The 22,062-nt window shown below is 44.4% G+C and overlaps 1 protein-coding gene across 4 annotated transcripts in view; it reads left to right on the forward strand.

Moving 5' to 3' along the window:
- Positions 1-21,818, forward strand: part of dusp8a (dual specificity phosphatase 8a) — a 42,120-nt gene extending 20,302 nt beyond the window's left edge. For 3 of the 4 annotated variants that reach the window (XM_026176494.2, XM_026176495.2, XM_026176496.2), the window contains exons 4-7: positions 16,947-17,113; positions 17,215-17,374; positions 17,604-17,727; positions 18,058-21,818. In XM_026176494.2, the coding sequence (XP_026032279.1) occupies positions 16,947-17,113; positions 17,215-17,374; positions 17,604-17,727; positions 18,058-19,300 (1,694 nt within the window). In that variant the 3' untranslated portion in view covers positions 19,301-21,818. Of the gene's footprint in view, positions 1-10,874; positions 11,871-16,946; positions 17,114-17,214; positions 17,375-17,603; positions 17,728-18,057 lie in introns of those variants that run through there. The other variant, XM_026176499.2, reaches the window with a different exon arrangement.
- Positions 21,819-22,062: the final 244 nt, after the last annotated feature.

Raw genomic sequence — 22,062 nt, forward strand, 5'->3', positions numbered from 1 at the left:
TGTTACACAATCATAATGAATGCTCTGGGAACATATTGATCCCAAAACAATCTGTGACCCCTCTCAGGTTTCCACCATTCAGTAATTGATCAACTGGAAAGCACACCATGTCGTTACATGTGGAAAACGTCATACTGGTAGCATTGTCCCAAAAGGGCAATTGTTTTTGTGAATGAAATTACTAATGCAGATTCTCACCCTGTATTAAAGAATGCATTCACGCTGGATGTAGTTGTACTTGGAGAGTGTCCTTGTGAATCCATGCAAGCACAAAGGTTAAGGTTATGCTACTTCATTGATTGCGTGAAAGTGTTTGTGAGAAACATGCCTCTCTCAGGACAGCTGTATTTTTAACACAGTGGTGATCTCACCCAGTTGGAGCTCAAGCTGATGCGTCTTGCCTTTTTCAGAGTTCTGATAGCGTGTGTGTGTGTGTGTGTGTGTGTGTGTGTGTGTGTGTGTGTGTGTGTGTAGAGGGAGAGATCATCACTTGGTTGGAGCCAGCTGCCTCCCCAGTGGCTCTAAAGTTTGTGCATTTCCCACCAATCTGCAAGCACACAGCCAAATTGGAGACAACGCTGAACACTCCCTGCTAGTGTGGGGCTAGGTGGTATGTTAGCCGATGCCAGCTGTGTCATACGTCACAGCAGCCCCGCTATAGAACTGACAGCATGAAATGTTTTGCTGCCGTGTTCTAGTTTCAGCAGTCTAATATGCAAGACAGAATAAAAAGAGAACTTTCAAAAAGGCTACTCATGAGCTGTGGATGAAAAGAGAGTTGGGTAGTGTTTTCAAGTGGAAGGGAGGTGGAGATAAAAATAACAATATGTTTTATTCATAGCACATTTTTTTCCTTTTTTTTTTCAAGTACTTTAAGTTGAGGGGGTGACAGCTAGAAATTAGGAAATTAAACACATGCAAAAATAGCATTATAAAAGCACCATCACAGCAGTTGGGTCATAAAGAGGAAATGAAGGTGCGGGAACATGCAGATGTATATGTCATCCATGTAATGTGTGAGTCTACAGAGTTTTCTAATGTGTGAGACTCCTTCTAATCTTCTCTTGCACCATCTGCCAGTGTTTTTCGTGGGATTACTAAAACACCACACCGTTAGGTCAAAGGGAAAAAGGAGAGAAAGGGGACACCAACTGAAATGAGGTAGTGACAAGGGACAAGGGACATGTCTAAATAGTCTATAGTGGCAGCACTTGACTGCACTCATAGTGCAGAGGTAATCCTGAAACAGTTATGTGGCCAAAGGAAAATAAAGTTTTGCAGTGTATTAATCCTAAATTTGAAGTGTTTGCTGCCTTTTCACTCTCATATAGCTTTTAAAAAAAATTGTACTATTTCGCTACATAGGTGAATTAAGAATATTCACTGACATGTTCAGGGCGATGATGTCAGTGAATATTTGAGTGATTTCACAGATGAACAGGCCTCGTCAGGTTTGTGCTGTTTCACATTCCGTTGAAGACACACACATCAATCAAACTGCGTTGTTTCACAATAAAATGTGACAAAATGAGTTATGCTATTCTAGTATTGCACGACAGTTTTAAGTGTCCAGTAGATGGACAGTGTTGTCCCTGATACAGAGTCCTATGAACTGCATTGAAAAGAGTTCATTTATATACTGTAGCATGTGATCTGGGGCACAGTTTTTGATTTTTTTTCTGTCTCCCACGCAAAAGCACACAAGAGACAAGGCAGTGACATACTGATGGGAGGTATCAGGAGATGAAAGGTGCCTCTCTCTCATTTTCTTTCACTTGCACTTTCTTTGTCATGCACATTGTAAATAATGCAGACACATACAGGAGCTGCTGTGTTCCTCTGGGCTTTGATGACATCAGGTTAGGGTGTTATTGCACAGACACGGGGGTACAAAGGTCAAGTAAGTTACGGCTCATTCTCGTGTGCTGTTATACAACAGTGTGGGGAGTGTTTTTCGTGTGTGTGTGCGTGTGTGTGCAGACATTAGAGAGAAGCTGAAGAGGTGAGGTAATCATGGGAGGCACAACCTTACAATGCAGCCGTTCAGACATTCCAATGAGCTACATAAGGAGGTCTGTTTGTGAGCATGCATGTTTTTGTGCGTGCATGAATATGTGCATATAAAGCAGAGCACGAATGAGTATGAGGCAATGTTTTGGAGTATTTGTGTGAGAAAAGACATAATAGACAAATGAGAGCAATTGAGGAGATGAGGTAATACTCCTTATTTCATCCTGAATGTGTGCGTGAGTATGTGTGTGCGTGTCAGAGCCTGTGTGGTCACAGAGCTCGCTCAGAGAGACAGGTCGCACTGCTCGGTGTTTGTGAGCCTCCACAGAAATGAAAGACTTTCTTTCCTTCTGGAGCCCAGCATGAAGTCTCCCTTTCTGAAGCTGAAGCCTGAGGTGAAGAAACTGCTTACACACACACACACAATTTACGCGGACACCTGCAGCGCGCATGTGTGTTTGAGATGCTTCAACAGATGCGGATCACCAGTTTTATGTGATCGGAAACTGCTAAAAATGTATCTGCTGTAAAAGTTTTATAGTTTTGCTTGGGGGTCTGGGTTCTGTCGGCTTCTAAAGTTAAACGTGTGATGGAAAATGACGTGATCGATCAAGTTGTGTAAACAGTGTTTGAATGACATTTGCCTACTGCTTTATGCCTCCAGGTGTGTTATCATTGGTCAGAGGTTGCAGACTAATTGTGGATGTGTGTCTGAGGTCCATTTTTTTCTCCCCACCTACAACTTTTCTCTCTTCAGCTTCTCCGTCACCCCCTTCTTTCCTGTGTATACTAACCTCCTAACCTGCCCCTTCTGCACCTCTCTGCTCCTTTCTGCCCCTCCACGTCCCCCTCCTACCTCTCAATTACGCCAATGGGAGTTCTAGCAGATCAATGATTTCATTGAGAAGGAGCCAGTGGTGCCATTAGGAGGTGAGCTCACCGTCCCCAGGGAGAACTGACACAGTATTCTCAATGACCTCGCCTTCCTCAGCAGTCCTCTTTACATCTCTCCTTCAACCCCCTTTACCTTCCCCCTTACTTCTACTTCGCTTTACCCATACCCTTCTCCTCCTCCTCCTCTTCCTCCTTCCTCTCTTCTGTTTCATGGTGCTGAGAACAGAGCTCTATTTTTAGGCCCAGACTCCTGCGGTCGTCACATCTGGCGCCAGTGGCCTCGATGCTCTCACCCTGGCCTGTAGATACACAACACATACCGGCCCCACCCCAGCCAGCACCGCGGGAGCACAAAGGTCAAAGAATAAAGGCTATAAAATATCTATGACATCACCTCCCGCCTCAGAAAAGTGTGACATAGTTTGAAAAGCCCTCTAACTGGACAGTGACATAATGCTCAGTTTTCTGCTTTGTAGGTAATGACCTTGATGAGATATTGGGCAAACCCTTAACTTGTGCACACACTTGAGAAAGCTTGCAAATACGTGCACATGTGGACAGACACTCTTACACACACACATAAATATGGTAACAAAGCCCAGAGGAGGTCAGTACCAAGTTGCATTTTATGTAACAATGTTCTGTTTCTGCCAGTGTTCTCGCCCCCTCCCCCGTCCGTCTCATTGGCCTCACATGATGAGCTTGATGTCATTTTCCCCTTCTTTCCCTTAAATTTGGGAGAACAAAAACAGGCCAGCATATGTGCATGTTTATGTGTGTGCACAGTGTGATGCACGCGCATGTGTGTGTGTGTGCGTGTGTGTGTGTTTATGTGAGCTGCTGCCAAATGTTTCCACCATGACGTGATCTCACTGCTCTGCTTGCCTTCTGCTCTTCTTCCTTTTCTCCTCCATCACCGAGTCCCTTGCACACACACACACACACACACACACGCACACAGACGCACAAGAGAAACACATTGTTGTACGCATATACTTTGACATGCAAAGGAGAAGACTGAAGGTTTCTCCCAGATCCCGGTATGGGAGAGATGTGCATAAATTTCAAGTAGTGTGGATATGTCTGTGAATGAGACTCTGGTACTGATACTTAAGCTTAGAAGAATTAAAATAACTTTAATCGTGGGAAGAAATTAACATAAAGTTCACAGTGATTCAGAATAACATGTGTGGCAAAGACAAAACATGACTGTAAAAAATAACCATTAAGGGTTTAAATTAGGGTTTTGTTTACACATGCAGAATTAATATTTGCTTACTTTTTTGATGTTTTACTCTTGGTAAACTTTTTGGCAAAATCCTGTGACGTTGACCTAAATACATACTTGTTTATAGTATAGGTATTTAAGCTGGTTTATGTATACAGTCTGTTCATACCTTCTGTGTCCTGCGGCATTGGAACTCTAGACTCTATCTAGAGGCCTTTTGAACGTCCCAGCCTGCCCCCGGTCATACATTCATCCAGCAGGGGATAAAAATAGTTTGTTGAAACTGTTACCTAGGCAGTGTCAACACATCGGGTCAACAGGAGCTGAAGCTGAACAGTGTGCTACCCAAAGCTCGCTTCACCCCCATCAGCACCTCATAACTCAAACCTCATCATGAGTTTGGGCCAAGTATTCGCTAGTTTGGTTGCTACACCGTCAGCTTACCGCTGAGGCGCTTACCCTGACGTCTCTGACACACATGTGGAGTGGAAATTTCCAAAGGCAGAAGAAAAGGGAAAGGAGTAGCTAACAATTATGCTAGTTTATCCTACCGAGGCCTGGACTGCATCCACCAGATTCCATTCATGCTCGGACTGCCCACTGCCGCTCCTGTCATAACGTCATTCCTTGGAACAATGGTGGATTCCTGTTTATCACTGGGCTGTCTTTGATGCACTTTATCTCTGGCATGCCACAGAGCTGCTTCCTTATTTACCTACTGAAAAGACTCCACTTTTACTGTGTGGACGAGGTCCATGTCTTTGCAGACTTGTACTTTGTTCCCTTTAAACTTATAGCACCAGATGATCTGCTTTAATATGCTGTTTGCTAATTATTCTCCAAAAAGGGTTGAGAAAGGTTCTTCTTTTCCAGACTAGTAGCAGAGGAGTAGAATAGTTGCCTGTTACAGTGCTGATACTTTAAATCCTGTGTGGTTTAACACTTTTCCTGGTATGTATACAGACTTGTAACACAGGTCGTTTTACCGTAAATACATGCTGATCACACACTGAAATGTTTGGGTTCAACCTCGAGGGCTGCTGCTGTTTCCTGATAAAAGAGGGAGATTTTCTATCTCCACAGCAACAGGCTAATTTTGGAGTTCCAGGCAAATCCAAACCTTCAGATTGAGGTATGCAGCAGTTTGTGATCATTCTCAGTCCTCCTCATATCTCCCCCTCTGCGGACACACAAAAAACTCACTTATACACACACACATACAGAGATGAAGGCTGGACAGCACTGAGAGGCCACTTCCTCTTGTGTTGTGTAACTACTTCCTGTTTCTGATAAAGTGACATCAGGGTTCCCCAGGGTAAAAGAAAAAGATGTCTAGAGAACATGTATGCACACCAATCTTCTATATATCTATATTTTGTTGTTTTGTATTTGGACTAAAAAGTAAAAGGGAAGCTCAGAAATCCCACCAGCTTTACAGATGATTAAACGGCATGATGTAGGTGTTGGCACAGTGGTGCACGCAGAAACAGCTTGCCCAGTTCCTTCCATGGCATTACGTCATTCCCTTCCTATTGTTCTTCTGTAGCTGACGGAGTGATGTCACTGTCGCATTGTGGATGTGACACATTCACACATGCACACAGTGTCCAGGGCATGTAATGGCCGGAAAAACTAACCTTGACCTTGGGTGTTGCAGTAGCCGCTGTCACCATGTCCTCTACACCCAAATCCAGTCTGCAGGTTACACCCTGCCTTGTGACGGATCTCTGTCCAGGAGGGGAATTGACTGGAAGAATGACATACTTTTTTTTGTTTGTTTTCTTTTCTTTTTTTTGTCTTTTTGTTGAATTATAAGCTGATTTGTGTTACTTTTCCATTTCTAATATGCCTCAGTATGGTCAAAGAAACCCTGGGAGTCACTAACACATTGATGAGATAATAGTAGTTTTCCTCTTAAAGAATATCACTTAATCTGAAAACACCACTCAGTGACAGGCACAGACAGGCACAGCATATCGTTTGCAGAGAGATGCCCTGGTACAGCCTGAGACTGTCTGAGTTAATTGTAAGACAGGTAGACATGACGCTGAGCTAACAGAGGAGCAGATGGCGTGGCTTCCAGCTCTGTTGTGAGGACAGTGGATCTGTCAACCTGCCTGCTGTGCTGGTAGGAGCTAATTAACACTAAACTGATCTGAGACCTGCCTGTCTGTCTGCACGTAGCAGTGAAACAAGCCCATTAAAAACAAACAGATCTGGTGTCGGCTCCTCTCTCTCACAGTATCGCCATTATAAGACTGATACCACATGCGAGAGACAATGAGAGAGATGAGGGGTGTTATTCTATGCATTCCAGCTCAGGCCATTTGCATTTAGAATGAAATAGCCATCCGTTCTACTCAAGAGAACCTGTGTAGACAAACTCACCTCTGGGGAAATCAGAGCAGGGTGAAGTGTGTGCTCTTAATGCACGCACACATTCGCGTTCTTCATGTTTTCATTACTGTATTGTCATGGACATGGTTTCTGCACATATTCAGCCTGTTTTGCACACACACATACATTATTCATCCATATAAAACCGCAGAAAACAGCTGTAAGCTGTCTCGCTGTATAAAGATAAAGTTAACATTTATTTTATATGCACTCAAAGTGAATGCACAGGCTTTATATGCACGCAAGATACACATGCAGTGGCCAGCAGCGATTCATATTGAAACTTAACAGTCCCCCTTTGTCTCCACATGCATACACAGACACACACACACACACCATTCAAAACCTCAAACTGGTATTTTTAAGTAGTTCATCTGGTTTATGAAAACCCGTCTGGTCCTGAAAGCCCCCTTTGGTGTGCTTGATAGCTTACCCTTTTTAGCTTCTCCCCGTTTTGTGTGTCTGTGTGTGTTTATACTTTGTGGAAATGCTTGAGTGAGTGTCTAAAAGTAAGTCTAAACTAATTTCTTGCCAGTGAGAGAGATTTACTGGTGCAGTAACCCCCGGGTTCTGAGCTTCTCCAGGGGCTTAAGTTGTTTGGAGGGTAGGGGGGTCTGCCGAATGAGTGCTACGAGCTAGCATCCCTCGAGGCTGTGCAGATAGAGATCAGACTGCCTCATGCCCAGCCTCACACATGACCAGGTGGTGCATCAGTGCACCCCTAATCTTGTGCTTCCTTCTCTCGATTGCATCTAAGAACCACCACCTGCCCTTCCCTCCGATTCCCTGTTTTCACTTCCTCAACCCTATTGATGTTATCATATGTAACGAAGACATAAAGCTTCTCTATATGTCTGAGAGACTCACATATTTACACACTTTTCTGTTCTAAAAAGCTGAACAGAAAATTTCAGTAGTGTGTGCAGATTAATGGTGGTGCAATTATAGATGTTTGAAAAAGAGTCAAGATGAGCACACACACAATACCGGTGACATTTCTAATGTCCCCTGGCAATATGACAGCATCATTTCAGCTATCTCCCTATTGATTCAAACAGCCCCTCTTCCTCGCCAGTATCCTCCCATGACTTAATCTCCCCCTCCTCTTCTCTTCTTCAGCACTTCCCCCTCCCTCAATTGCTCCATTCCTCGATCCATCCTCCCCTCTTTCTCCCCTGGTGACTACCTCACCCCCCAGGCATGGCAGCTGTGTTCTCCTGTAGGCATTACATCACTGCAAGAGCATCCTTGTTACTGATCCCCTGACAACCAGCACTATCAACACATTTTTGCTCACACACACACACACACACACACACACACACGCACATGCACACATGTGCAGTGATCATACACCTGTGCAAGAGTGCATAAACTTGTATTTACCCACACAGACACAAATAACTATTTACTCTATTCGTATCCCTGGAGCACTATTCTCTCCTTTCTCTCACCTTTGCACCAGTCATCCTTCTCTCCCGCTCTCTCTCTCTCTCACACACACAGACACACACACACATGCATTAACTGACAGTCTTCATCAGCCTAACCTGCCGTATCCAGAGGATGACGTCTCTCTTTCCTGTGATATCCTGACAGATGATCCACGGTGTAGAGTGACGCTCCTGTTGCTGCCTGTCTCAGTGGAAAAGGAGGGGGGGGGGCTCTGACAAAATATATTAAAGAAAATATTTGTATCAGCAACTCAGTTCAAACAGAGTTTACGGGCATACGTTTTTGATGAGCTGCTGGTGATAAATGTTAAAATTTGTGCTGGTGCAAAAAAAACCATATATTAACTTTATACTGAGTTATAAAAGAGAACAATATTGGAGTAGAGTTGACTCATTCAGTCCATTAAATAATTAGTCATTAACTATTAATATCAAATTATTCATAATTTAAGCTTAATACATTTTCAGTGCCTAGAATGTGTTTTAGTGCTTTTATCTTAACTTCAAAAAGTTCAATATTTTAAAAGACATTTCAAAGAGTTTATTAAATAATTGAAAGAAAGATTCAGAATATTAACTAATTTATCTTTATGTTCCTATTATGGCCACATAGGCCATCTAGTCTTTGTTATCTATGTGGTGAAAAGTAAAACTTTGTACGTGCAGTAATTACCTTTTATTTAGTAATAAAGATTTGGTTTATTGTGCAAAACCGACCAATTTCATGGCAAAAGTTAAGTTAGTCTTTTTTTTTAACTTAAGGGCAATAAACATAGACTTTTATTTAACATTTAAAGGGGTTTAGAGTTCAGACTGAACCCTGCACTATGCAGTATGTTTGCATTTATGATACATTTACAACATGTAAGCACAGAACTACAAGCTCTATAATCCTCACAACTCTCTACAGTTGTCAGGTGCAAAGGTCGTGTTTCTCCTTTCAATCAACCCAACACCACCATCTCTTGTTGAGGCATTCCCAGTCAGTTCGGACATCCCAGGGCTCCTCGTCCTTTACCCACCTTCTCCGTTTCCTTCCCATACCAACTGCTCATTATCAGTTTTGGCTGGGCTCTGTGTATGTATGTGTGTGTAAACATGCGTCACCTTAGTAACAAGCTCTGCACCATAAAAGTATGCTCTAAATCTAAGAGAGAATCTCAGCGGAGGGGGCGAGCAAAGTGACCATCCCACCTATTTCTGTAGCTGCAGGGCACACATGTGCAGTCAATAAAGAAGGCCCGGCTGTCATTTATAGCATCTTGGCTGTAATCCTCTAATTAACACATCTACTATTCTCAGCCTTGTTACCCTGCTGAGGACCAGAGGAGGAGGAGAGGAGTATAAAGAGAGCGACAGCATGGTATTTCAGCATGGTATCACCCAGCAGCTACTTTGTTTTGTTGCTGTCGGTTTCCACTGCTCAGAGTTTGCAGGTGTTAGAGCCTCGTGTGTTTCAAAGCTACTTTATGGCTTCGAGCCACACAGCCAGAACAACTAAGCCGAGGCGTGGATTCAAACTGAGGTGATGATCTGTGGGTTTAAAGCGTAGCGACCCCGGCTGACCACCATGGCATGCCACACCTGTTCAGATGCAAATGGGAGAACAGTGCATGAGTGTGTGTTAAAATGGTGATTGTGGGGTGACGTGTGTTTATTCATAGTTTGACACTCTCCCAAAACCAGTGTCTGCATTTTTCACAAAGCTCATCATTAGGCCCATTTCCTCTCGCGCCCTCTCTTGCAGTTGAACAGAGGATGACGTAAAGCTGTTCTCACCCATGTGTGATCATTCAGGGGTCTGCAGTGATGAGATGAGGTCAGTCAGCATGCAGCTGGCCCCCTAACTGGACATCTTGTATAAGCTTATTTGCCTTTTTTCTCTCGCTCTCTTTTTTTTTGGAGCAGTGCGGTGACTTAATGTCATTGAAGTCCATCTGACCTAGTTTGAATGTAATCAGTGCACTGTGAAGTCTCAGCACGGGACAGAAGAGATAGAAAGGACGGTCAACTGGCCTAAACATAGTTGTTTCCATACATCTATTATTTTCAGCCAAAGGTTGATTGGCATAAACGTGTGCTAAAAAGACGAGAAAGCAAGTCTGTATATGCTCTGACTTATTGCAGAAACGCACAAAACACAATAGCCTCATATTAATAACTCGACAAACAGCTGTACCTGCATCGCAGTTTGCTAACACTGAGTCTCTTCCAGTAGTTTTGTGAAGTTTTTTACTGCCTCGTTTCCATAATTGGACTTGTGGCCCACGTGTTTGTCATTCCATAGTACCAAGAGTCTGTGGCCTGTCAAATCGATGGTGGCTGGCTGACCACGAGCTTGTTTGGTCTTTTCATCACCTCTAGTATTTCCTTCCTCTTTTGTCTGCTTTCATTTCTTTCTTTTTTCCATACTTCTGCTCTGCTTTTGCTTTCTTTCTTCTCGCCTGGCTACCTTCACATCCTCCAGACAAAATCGCAGTGTCCAAACACAAACATGTTAGACATGAACCAGTGCAGGAAAAGTGGTGAAGTCACATACATTCCCTCACCTTGAGAGACAAATCAGCTGTCAGCGCACCGCACAGCCTTAATTCCCTCTCCTGCAGTAAGCGTAATGTGCTAAGAGGATGCAGTACATTTAAGGCAATCAACCTAATGTAGGTATTTAGTTTCTACTCAGTAATAGATAGTACTGCATAGCTGTAGGAGTCTAATTATTGTAGATATGATATAATTATCATCAGGTAATCATCCCTAACATCTCAAATGAATTAAATGAGAAAACAGGAAAACGGTTCATGTAAAAAAAATAAAAATAAAGCATATTTCTGTTTGTTATGTATGACGGCATTTACAAAAACAAGTAACGCCAGTCAGTGAAAGGCTTCCAAAAGCCAAGCATTATCTCTCTCCTCTCTTTCATTGAGAACAAAGACAGTTAAATCTATAACGTAGCTGTTTGTTAACAGCGTGATAGCTGTGGTTTAGCTTCCATCCTACCCTGATAGAGGCCTGTTTTGTAGCTAGGCCCCTGAGGTGGCCGCATATTTGCTGGGTGAGTAAGGAATGTGGTTACATGCCTTAGACATTAGCTATGACGGAGCACTGGCTCCACAAGAGAGGGAGGTAGCAGAGAAGGAGGGAGGGGAGGTTGGGTAGAGTCTGAGCTCACGGCAAGTGAGCTCATTCACCCCCAGAGCTCGAGGAGAGAGTGCAGCTCCGTCATCCTCTTCGCAGAGAGAGAGAGAGAGAGAGGAGGGAGGGAGAGGGAGGAGTGTAAGCCAGTGACTGAGCGAATGAGAGGAAAGGAGAGTGGAGCGGCACAACAATAGTGGGCTGCTCTTCTGGCTGTGGACTCACAGAGACAGAGAGAGCGCTCAGAGGAACACACAGACGCTCTGTAAACCAGCTGCAGGCAGATTACAACTGGCGTTTACATACAGGCGTTACAGGCTACTCACTTTTGTTTTGTCTCTGGCACTCTCTGTGGTCACCATTCTTCACAAAACCACAGAATTACCAAATATTGACGCAGGAGAATTTTAGGAATTTTGTGGTCATTGCATGGGATTTTGGCCATTTGTTGACTTGAGGAGCGTGTCCACAGACATTTTGGACTAGTTTTTGTTCTGCTGGGTCCATTTGCCGAGGGTCACCGGCTGGACAGCTGGAACAGCTAACTTGACTTGAGTGGAGTTTTGTGGACTTGGGGTTTTCAGTGGGCTCACCTTTGTCACTCTTCTGAGGAGAACAGAGTGCGTTCTGGGGGATGCCTCTGGATGTGGTGATTGCCCCAGCAGAGGACTGTTTTTGGCCGGACCTGCAGGACACAGACATGAGGCTGAAGATCAGGGTCCGCCGGATGAAGGAGGGGAGAGAGCTTCGAGGTGTGTATTCACCTGGAGGAGAAGAGATACGTGTGTCTGTGTGGGTGCAAGGTGATAAGATGCAACATGTTTGGATTGAAGTCCTGTGCGTTTGGCATACATGCAGAAGATGGAATGTGATTTATGATATGCATTGAGTTGCATGGCTATGAAATGCACGATTGCTGAATACATGCAGAAAAGGTGCGAACAAGGTGGAAAGCCACTGATAATAGTTTGTGCGCTGCAGATGAGTACACACAGTGGACTGTCAGGTATTTACCATTTCAAGCTTTATCCGAACGAAACATAGCAGTGAAGTGAATTTTTAAGAGTTTTTTTTTCAAGAGAGATGGGATTCTACATCAGGCTAAAAAAGAATTTATTAGGCGTAGCAAGCCAGACCTGAGAGTTGCTGTCCCATCTTTTGTTTTTGGACTTAATTTGTTTAGAGGTATAGAATAGGAAGAAAGGGGATTAAGAAGATGACATCATGAAGATGAGAAGCGATGAAGAGGGAAAAGAGGAGAGAAAAAGAGCTAGTGGGGGAGCGGATGAGAGCTGTGACCCATGGTATGACATAGTGCTCATGCTCTCTCAGCCTGTGGTCATTGAGATGTAAAATTATCACAAAGGCTCTTTCTTTCTCTCTTTCTTTTCCTCTGCTCTTGGCTTTTCTTTCTCGCTCCTGCTCACTCGCTCTCTCTGCAGAATGGTGTCTTGTGGAGATTATGTTATCAATATGTGTGCAGTGTGCACTGCAGGTGTTTAACATAACACCTTTTCACACAGAGCAATGAGGCAATGCAGAGCAATGGAAAAATCCTTTTTATACGACAATACGGCATCGTGCACGTTGCACAAAATATCTCGTCATTTGCTCAAATTAATTTGCTCGTTTTGTAGTTGAACCTTTTGGATAACAGATGTACGTCTATTTAGACGGTACACACAGGGCATTTTAGAGCACCGGCTCAAAGCAGTTATCTGCACCTGTCACTCTTCACATGTGCACATGTGCATGTACGGGTTATATCTACACAACCAGATTCTGCTGCTGTAAGTGTCAAATTCATGTACTCAGAGAAAGCTGGGATGGGTGGGGGATCACACATTTGCCATCAGCAGATGAAAATAGAATTATATGTGTCACAGGTACTGAGCACTTTAACACATCTCTGTGGAAATAGATTTGTCAATGCAGGCTAAATTATATGGTGGTTTATGGTCTTTTATTGCAGTAACACGGTGCTGCTGAAACGGCAGTTGATCAAAGTGGAATATTCCTGCTATCTGTCCAGGAAGATAAAGAGCAATGAAGTTTAACCGTCAGCTAATATGACGTAAATATCGTGCTCTCATTCGCAGCCATCATAAAGCCGATGCTGTGCATGAAAGCGATGACCTCATCCTACTATCTCATCCATGTTCTGTCAGTCTACACATTTCTGTCACAAAAACCCACACAAGCGCACACACTTTCATTGCATCGTCAGGCCCCAGCACAGCCTTTGTGGAGCTGAAGTGGGACATGTGTGCAATGATGTCATGTGAGGAGGGTGAGGTGGGGAGGGGAGCGGGTACATTGAGATGCTAATGTCCCCTCATAGTGGAGGGGACAGCTGGAGGGGCACAGAGGATGGCGTCATGTCTCCCCTGATATCAGCCAAAGAGAAAAATGATGGAGGGGGAGTGGGGTAGTCGTTCAATGCCCCCCCACCCCCTGGGCCTGAAAGCTTGTCTGTGTGCATGAACACGGCTGCTTTGTGTATTGCCCCCCCTACTCCATTAACAGACAAGTAAAAGAGTAAAACGGAGGCTGAAGCACACACACACACACACACACACAGAAAGGGGGTGAGCTTGTGTTGGCAAGGAAGTCAATTGTACGAACAGCAGTGATGTAATAGCAGAGATCCCATTAAACCATAACTTCTAGGCAGGTGTTTTGTGTGCCTCTGTTCATTCGCTTATTCCACCCTCCATTCATCTTTTAGTTTTCTGCAGCAGCACAGCTCTGAAGAGTCTGAATTTGATCTGCTTAACATACACACTTTTCACGTTAGCGAAACAATAGCCCATGCCTTCATACTGAAAGCTGGGTATTAATTTAGATGTGGGAGAGGAGAGGGACTGCTGCTCGCTGCCGGCAAACAAAGAAAGGCCTGAGTGCTCGCCTCTGACGGAGCAAGAGAGAGGAAAATAAGCAGTTGCTTAAATGATGAAGTGGGCAGAGAAAAACGGAAAAAGGAAGTCACCACTGCTGAGAGCTGCCGATGGCGACACAGTGCCCTCTTTCCCGGTTGTGGGTTTTCCTACTCCCCAAACTGCTTTTTTTTTTCTTTTTTCTTTTCTTTTCTTCTTTTAAAGAGTATGTTCAGAATTTAGTCACATCCTGCCAGAGTATGGTTTCATGATTTCAGTGTTTGAACAATAATGTGAGAAGCTCTGGTTTTTATTCCACAAAAACAAAACTGTAGGTTTAGGTTGGTATGTCTGTGGGAAATTTAACTCGTGAGTTTAATGCAGGGTGTCAGTTTCTGCTGATTATCATGAAGGTGAACTCATCTCTCCCATTTGACTTTCTGATGTCATCTTCACAGACAGCTGGGCTGGTGTGTGTCACAGGGTATTTTCAGTGACCTCAGTGTGAGTGTACAGTATGTTTATATGTGTGCTTAGATAGGAATGAACGGATGTGTCATCCTTTTCTAATGGAGAATGTGAGGCCACATCTTTTAGGTTTTTTGGTGTATGTGTGCGTAAATCAGTGTGCTCATATGCCCTTGTTTCTTACCAGTATTTGGAGCAGGGTGGTGTCGGTGAGGGGAAGCAAATTGTCATCAACAACACTGCTTTTCTTTGTTGTCTTGGCAACCCTAAGTAGAGCAAGGTCAGGTGACGAGGTGGCAATAACACGCTATCTCCTGTGTGACTAATGTCCATTAGCACCAACCGTGTAAAGCTTTGACTACAAGGAAGGTGTTTGTAATTGTGTTGACGTAATGTCGCTGTAATAGCACTCGAAAAGCCAGAAGGCACACGCAGTCCTGCTTTCTTATCTCTGACTTCAGTCACCCTTTATGCCAGTAACCCCTTACTCACTCATAGGCAAACTCTAGCTGGCCCAACTTTGTGCTTTTTTTGTGTTTATTTAACACGAGATTAGGCGTGCTACACTAGTCGGGACTACAATTATCAGTTCAGTCAATTCAGAATATTTCTGTTCGTGTGTTCATTTCCCTGCACACTCACACACACACATAAACACACAGACCGTGTGGAATGTCCTGTCTTCAGTCCTTCTAACAACTCTCTAACAATGTAAGCACATACAAAAGGAAATGCTTGCTGTGTGATGTAGCTATTCCTGTTGATCCGACTGTCTCCAGGAACATACCACTCCCTCACACAGATACAGTATATGCTATATGTAGTGCAATTTTTTTCACCAGCAGCCTGGGAAGTAGGAAACCAGGAAAGAAACTCTTCAGAGATCCCTTCCTCCCTCTGCTTTATCAATTATCAGTGCTGTAGCACTGCCCGTAGGCTTGCTGCAAGGGGAGAAGCTATTGAGAAACAGTCTAGTGTGAACTCCACACTCTGTCTGTTTAGTCTACGCTATATAGGCCAAGAAAAGGTTTGATCATAGAGTTGTTGCCGTAATGGCAGCAATCCCTCAGCCTCCTCTTGAAAGTTATCCGATTGCTCTTTCTGCATCAAATGCCTCTCTACACTCCACCACCCATGTGGACTGTTGATGTCATCGCTCCGCTGGTTGCCATTAATAGCTGGAAACAGGCAGGCCTTCTTCACTTTGCTCTTAAAGGAACATTGCACCCAGAATAGCACTAGGTCATCGGGATGCACCCAGCCTACTCACCGCTCAAAAGCTGTGCTGTTGTGAAATAGCACCACATACCAAAAGCTGCTATCTTCTGTGGATTTGCACAACCTTTTTACGCAGCTCTCCTGTTTGTTGGGTGCACGCACATGAAACTGTGTTCTCCACATGTGTTTGTTTGCCAGTTGTTGTTACTCGAGTAGGGCAGCTGGGTGTGTGTTACAGGGGAAGGCAGCGTCCTGCTTGCACTGTGCTGTGTGTGCTACTTGGGGATAGTGATGTCATGTCTCACTCACTCTCACTAAGTGAATGTGTATGTATGTGTGTGTGTTAAGGTGTGTGCATGCACTGCATCCAGGATTGGGTCAGGGAAGGCTGAACCTAGATTAGGCTCTAATCGTCTTTCTGGGACTCAAGGTTTCCTTGAAGCACTCCCTCTCCTCTCCACACTCCTCAGCGAGGTCAGCACCCAAAGAAGATTCCTACCTCTTTTCCTTGTCCCCCTCCCTGTAGTTGTACAACTGCAGTACTACAGACTATTAATGAGTATGGGTGTGTGTGTGTGTGTGTGTGTGTGTGTGTGTGTGTGTGTGTGTGTGTGTGTGTGTGTGTGTGTGTGTGTGTGTGTGTGTGTGTGTGTGTGTGTGAATTGAGTGGAGAGTGTGTTAATGTCAGTGAGAGTGAATATTGGGATATATTGACCGCAACAGTATGAGATCATTTCTTCAGGTCATATCTTCTTCGTCTTCTGTCGTGTGTGTGTGGGTGTGCGTTTGACCATGCATTAGTGTGTGTGTGCTTTTCAGCTGTCAGTGGAGATGTTACTGGGCCTCTGTCCTGGCCCTGCACCTGTGGCCTCTCTCATTCCCTCAGCCTGACGCAATGCTCTGCTACAGGACATGAGCTCATGCAGGAAACGGAGCCACACACACGCACGCATACACATATGCCAAAAGTGGAGCCGCCTGCCTCTTAAAGGGCCAGACGCGCATTCCTGGCCACCCAGCAGTTAACGTAACTCACTCACAGAAGCACAGAGAGCCCCTTTTTTTCCAGCTCCTGCTGCTCTAAAGGGACCCAGACTTTGTAGCCCAGATTCACCTTTTAAAGACTACTGAGCGTCTGCTAATGATGGTGCAGTGTTCGTGATGGAAGTCTTTGCAGAGTTCCCAGTGCGTGTGTGTTCGTGTGTGTCTAAATGGAAAACCATTCATATGCCTAACCGCTTCTCTCCATCTCTTCTTTCCCTGCAGGAGGCTTTGCAGCTTTTTCCTCCTGTTTCCCCGGCCTGTGTGAAGGGAAGCCCGCCACTGCTCTACCTATGAGCTTGTCCCAGCCCTGCTTGCCTGTAGCTAACGTAGGGCCTACTCGCATCCTGCCTCACCTCTATTTGGGATCACAAAAAGACGTCCTCAATAAGGTATCATTTATTTTGGATATTTTGCCAGTAAAGAATGTCTTGACTTGCTCTTACTCGCAATAAAGCATGATGCTAAACCACGTACATGTCCCTCTCTGCAGGATCTGATGGCTCAGAATGGCATCACCTATGTGCTGAATGCCAGCAACACCTGCCCCAAGCCAGACTTTATCAGCGAAAGCCATTTCATGCGCATCCCAGTAAATGACAACTACTGTGAGAAATTACTTCCATGGCTGGACAAAACGAACGAATTCATAGGTAAGGGCGTGTTCTGTGTTTTATGTAACCATGCACATGTAATATAGGTAAACTGTCTGCTTAGATGAACCCTTGTACTCTTTCAGGATATGTCTGTTTTTATTCAGTAGACACTGATTTTCTCCCGAGTCTTCCTACTAAAAAGGAGACCTGTCAGTGGTATGCAGTGTTGCATGTATTTTCATATAGTTCTATATATTCATACTTATTTGTTTCCACCTATCAACAGACAAAGCTAAGGTATCAAACTGCAGAGTCATTGTGCACTGCCTGGCTGGAATCTCACGTTCAGCAACCATCGCCATAGCATACATCATGAAGACAATGGGCCTATCATCAGATGATGCCTACAGGTACACCTGCACTTCCCACCCATTAACAGCTGAGCTAAGGTGTCAGTACCAGTAGAAAGACATCCCATTGTTGTCAGGTGGAATCTAATTCTTAGATCCCTGCCAGCAAGCGTAGTTTATACAAAAGGCTTAGCTTTGCCCTGTCAGGACAAGTCTGGCACACTATTATGTATTGTGAATCAGTAAAAGGGCTCACACCCTTTATATAGGTCATTTATTTAATCTTAGGAATTCAGATGTGATTTATTATAAAACCATTACCGCACTTCAGAATACAATTGCTTAGTTGTGTCCTATTTTTTTCAAACTTTTTATTTTTTCTGCTGACAGATTCGTAAAGGACAGAAGACCGTCCATATCCCCCAACTTTAACTTCCTGGGTCAGTTGCTGGAGTTTGAGAAGGGCCTGCGATTACTCCAAGCTTTAACCTCCGATGACAAGAAATCTGAAAACAACACTAAGCAGAATTCAGAGGTTAACGGAGTCATCACAAGTTTCGAGATGAATGGTCATCATAGCAACTGTGACTCATCCACCACAGAGCCACGCATCCCACCGGAACCCAAGCTGTCGTCACCCACCTCTCTCCAGCAAGGCTTCAATGGCCTGCACCTCTCTGCAGAGAGGATCATGGACACTAATCGACTCAAACGCTCCTTCTCCCTAGACATTAAGTCTGTCTATTCCCCTAACAGTCCCCACTGCCCCAACCTGGCACCCACACACTCTGAAGACGTCCCCAAGCTGTGCAAGCTTGACAGCCCAGGAACAGGCATCTCCAATGGTGTCTGTTCTCAGTCTCCCGTCCTTGACAGCCCCAGCTCCTCTGATTCACCATTCCCCTCACCGGGCAGTGGGGGCAGCATAGGAGGCTTGGGATTCAGTGGAAGTGAAGGAGTCCATCGTTCTGGTTCTTCCTCATCCAGACCCAGAAGAAAAACCAAACAAAACTGCAGCAGTTCGCCGATCCACTCCCAACCACGGCAGCCTCCGCAGTCCCTCAACTTGCTGCTGGACCACAAGAGCCCCAGCCTGGAAGAAAACCTAAAGGGCTCCCTGCTCCTCTCATTACCTTCCCTGCCCACTGTGGGTTCTGGGGCTATGTGGACCAAACACAGAGACACTGTCCAAGCCACAACCCCCGTCACTCCAGTCACCCCGACTGCAGATGCTCCCTGGCACTTTGGAGCAGAGGAAGGTGGTCAGGGAGAGATGGAGCTGGGAGCAGGAGAGGTAGGGGGACAGGAGTCATCGGTGAGGTTCGGTAGCAGCTCGGCGTATGTGGCATTTGGGTGTAGCGAAGGTGTGCGGTTACGAGACAAATCCCAGAGGGAGAAGCCGTCAGCACCACAGACGCAGCGAGACCTCCGAGACTCTTCGTCGTCTTCAGCAGTGACAATGTCCACCAGCTCGAGTCACAGTGGGGCTGCATCTGAAAAGCAGTTCAAGCGGCGCAGCTGTCAGATGGAGTTTGAGGAGGGCATCTCCGAGACAAGGTCCAGGGAAGAACTGGGGAAAATTGGGAAGCAGTCAAGCTTCTCTGGGAGCATGGAGATCATAGAGGTATCCTGACAGATAATGACATCATCAGAGCTGCCCCTTGGGGGCAAAAATGGACCTAGTTAGAGGGAGCACAGGAAGAGGACATTCAAGGTGGAGCCGAGGAGTTGTTATTGGGGTTTTTTAAGCTCCCCTTACAGACAGTGTTAAAGACTCTAGTTGAGAGAAGGACAAATGCAAGCTGAGCGTTAATGTGAAAAGGTTAGCATTCGCACCTGGACAGACAGAGCCTCAGATGTGGTGCTTGGCAGACCATAACCATCCTGAACTCTTGTACAAAAATGAAGAAAAATCTTGGGGGGGGAGGGAGGTAAAGAGGACAAATCTAGGTACTGAACTCTTTATGTTTATGAGCTCTGTCCCAGACAAAATGAAACAGCCCAGGGCAAATGTTGCATCCTTAATATATAGAATTCTTCCCTTATTTTGACAGAGTTGAGACACAAACTGCTTGCCTGTGGTCAAACGTAGCGTGTTTCAGTGGGTGTATAGCTTGTGATTTGAGCCAAGCCTGATGTTCTCTCTCCCAACGCTTCACCCTGGTTTCGATAAGCCTCATAAGCTCGCACGGCTACGTTTGTCCCCCTTCCCAGTGGCTCTGCCTACTACAGGGAAAACAATAAAGGACTCCTTAACAGCACCATATCCTCACATCGCCACAGCACAAGGCAGAGAGACCCAAAGGACTTAATATTAAGGCGGTACTGCACCCTGACAATGAAGGATCCTCTGCATTTTGTTGATGAAAAACTATTTGAAGAATGGGCAGTGTTTCCCCCTCCTAAAGCACAGTGCGCCTTTCCTGACTTTGTTCCCTTGTTTCCAGTGTTAACAGCGTGATGGGACTGAGGTTTCAGGATGCTGATGAGGGTATGCGTTAATAACCCCTCAGCTCGCTATTAGACCCCCTCTGAGCCTCCTCCCACTCCTTCCAGTCACCACCTATGGTCGCCACTGAGCATGCACCTGAGAGGCTGACTACAGACAGACGAATACTATATATACAATATGAATATATATAGCAATTTTAATGGACTTCTGTTTAGTTATAGTTTTAATTTATTGTATTGGTTCATTCTGGTAATGAGAAATAATATAATGTTTTGTGGATTTATTTCTTTTTTCTTTTGTTGAATTATAATTATTATTATTATTTGCTGTATGGTATTTATGAACACACACTCAAACGAATACACACATTCAACAAATTCAAGCAAAGCAATATGTGATGTTCCTTCTTTGGGGAGAGTGATGTATGATCCTGAGATGCACTTTTCTGCTTTTCTGGTAACAATTAGTCAAATTATCTTTCGCATCCTTGCAACATGATACTCCTAAAGCCAAGTTTTGACTCTTTTTTTTTTTTTTTTTGTACTTAGAAGATGACACACACTCCCCTCTAATATCTTTTAAGGACAGCACTGCTGTTCTCGCTCATCTGCAGCGTGACCTCGTTGATTTCAATTGAGGGCTTAAGCGTTACCTAAAAAGACTGTTTTGTTTGTCTGTGTGACGAGGGAGACAGAGCAGCCATGCAATCTCTGATCACTCACACACAGTGAAACATCCTCTGCCAGTTTCATGAGGGCTTGCATAACAACAGCTATATGCAAACAGACGCAATCTTTCACAAGTTTGAGATTTAAAGGCTGAGCGTCCTCCCTGAGCCAGCACATGTTTATCAGTCATCATTACAGTGCATCCACCAAAGCTGAAACCAACACACACACACGCATACACACCTCACACTGTATGCCCTTATACTCACACATGTAAAGCCTAGCTCCCCTCCCTTACACACACACACACACACACCCTTTTGTTCATTCTCAGGGGATCTTTCAGTGAGCCAAGCCCGACACAGGGTACACAGCTGCTGGTACATCAGCACAATGCATGTCCATAAAGCTCCTTAGCTTTTCTTTCTTTCTGTCTGTTTTTTGTTTTCTTATTTCTTATTTTCCAAAGCTTTGATTAAAAACACCAGTAACAAAATGGAAAGGAAAAAAGTGAGGATCTTGGTATCCTGAGGTGAAAGACATGAATGCTCTCCTGGTGCGAGATGGTTATTTATTTATGATGTAAATGTGTTTATTTTTCCTTTGACCCTTGATTAGCTTTACTCTTTGGCAATCTCTGACTTTTGACCTTATGCTGCTGCAACTACAGTAAGTTCAGATAGATTCCTATGTTTCCCCCGGGGCTCAAGCAACCTTTCTTTTCCTCACCTCCCTCCTTATATTTTTTAAAAAACTGTTGTTAGAATTATTTATGACATGTAACAAGGATGATGCAGGCTGTCCCATTTGCTAAAATTATTATTATTATTGTTATTATTATTACTATGTTGTTGTGTAAATAGCAACGCATCTAAGAACACTGATGAATTTAGATGAGTTTTTAAAAGAAAATCCTGATACCTTAGGCTGCTTGATGCAAAAATACCTCAGGTTCTACTGAAAGGCTTTTCCTTCCCCTGTTCATGTTTTTGTGAAAATGAGACAAAAATACAGAAATGACAAAATACAAACTCCTCTCTGCTTCTTCTTCTTCTTCTTCTTCTTTGTGTGTTTACATTGTGTGCGATCAGGGCTGGGGAGGGAATTCCACCAACAGATTAACAACACATTACGACATCCAGAGATGCAGAGGCTCAGTATTGATTTTCTGTTTAACAAACTCGTCTCTGACCACACAACAGGGTTTCATTGATTTTTTTCTTCCTCTTGTTCTCCGTCAGTGCCGGTGGCACATGGTTGCATATGCTGGTAGGG

Source organism: Astatotilapia calliptera, chromosome 7 (assembly GCF_964374335.1).
Source record: "Astatotilapia calliptera chromosome 7, fAstCal68.1, whole genome shotgun sequence".
Taxonomy (NCBI): Eukaryota; Metazoa; Chordata; class Actinopteri; order Cichliformes; family Cichlidae; genus Astatotilapia; species Astatotilapia calliptera.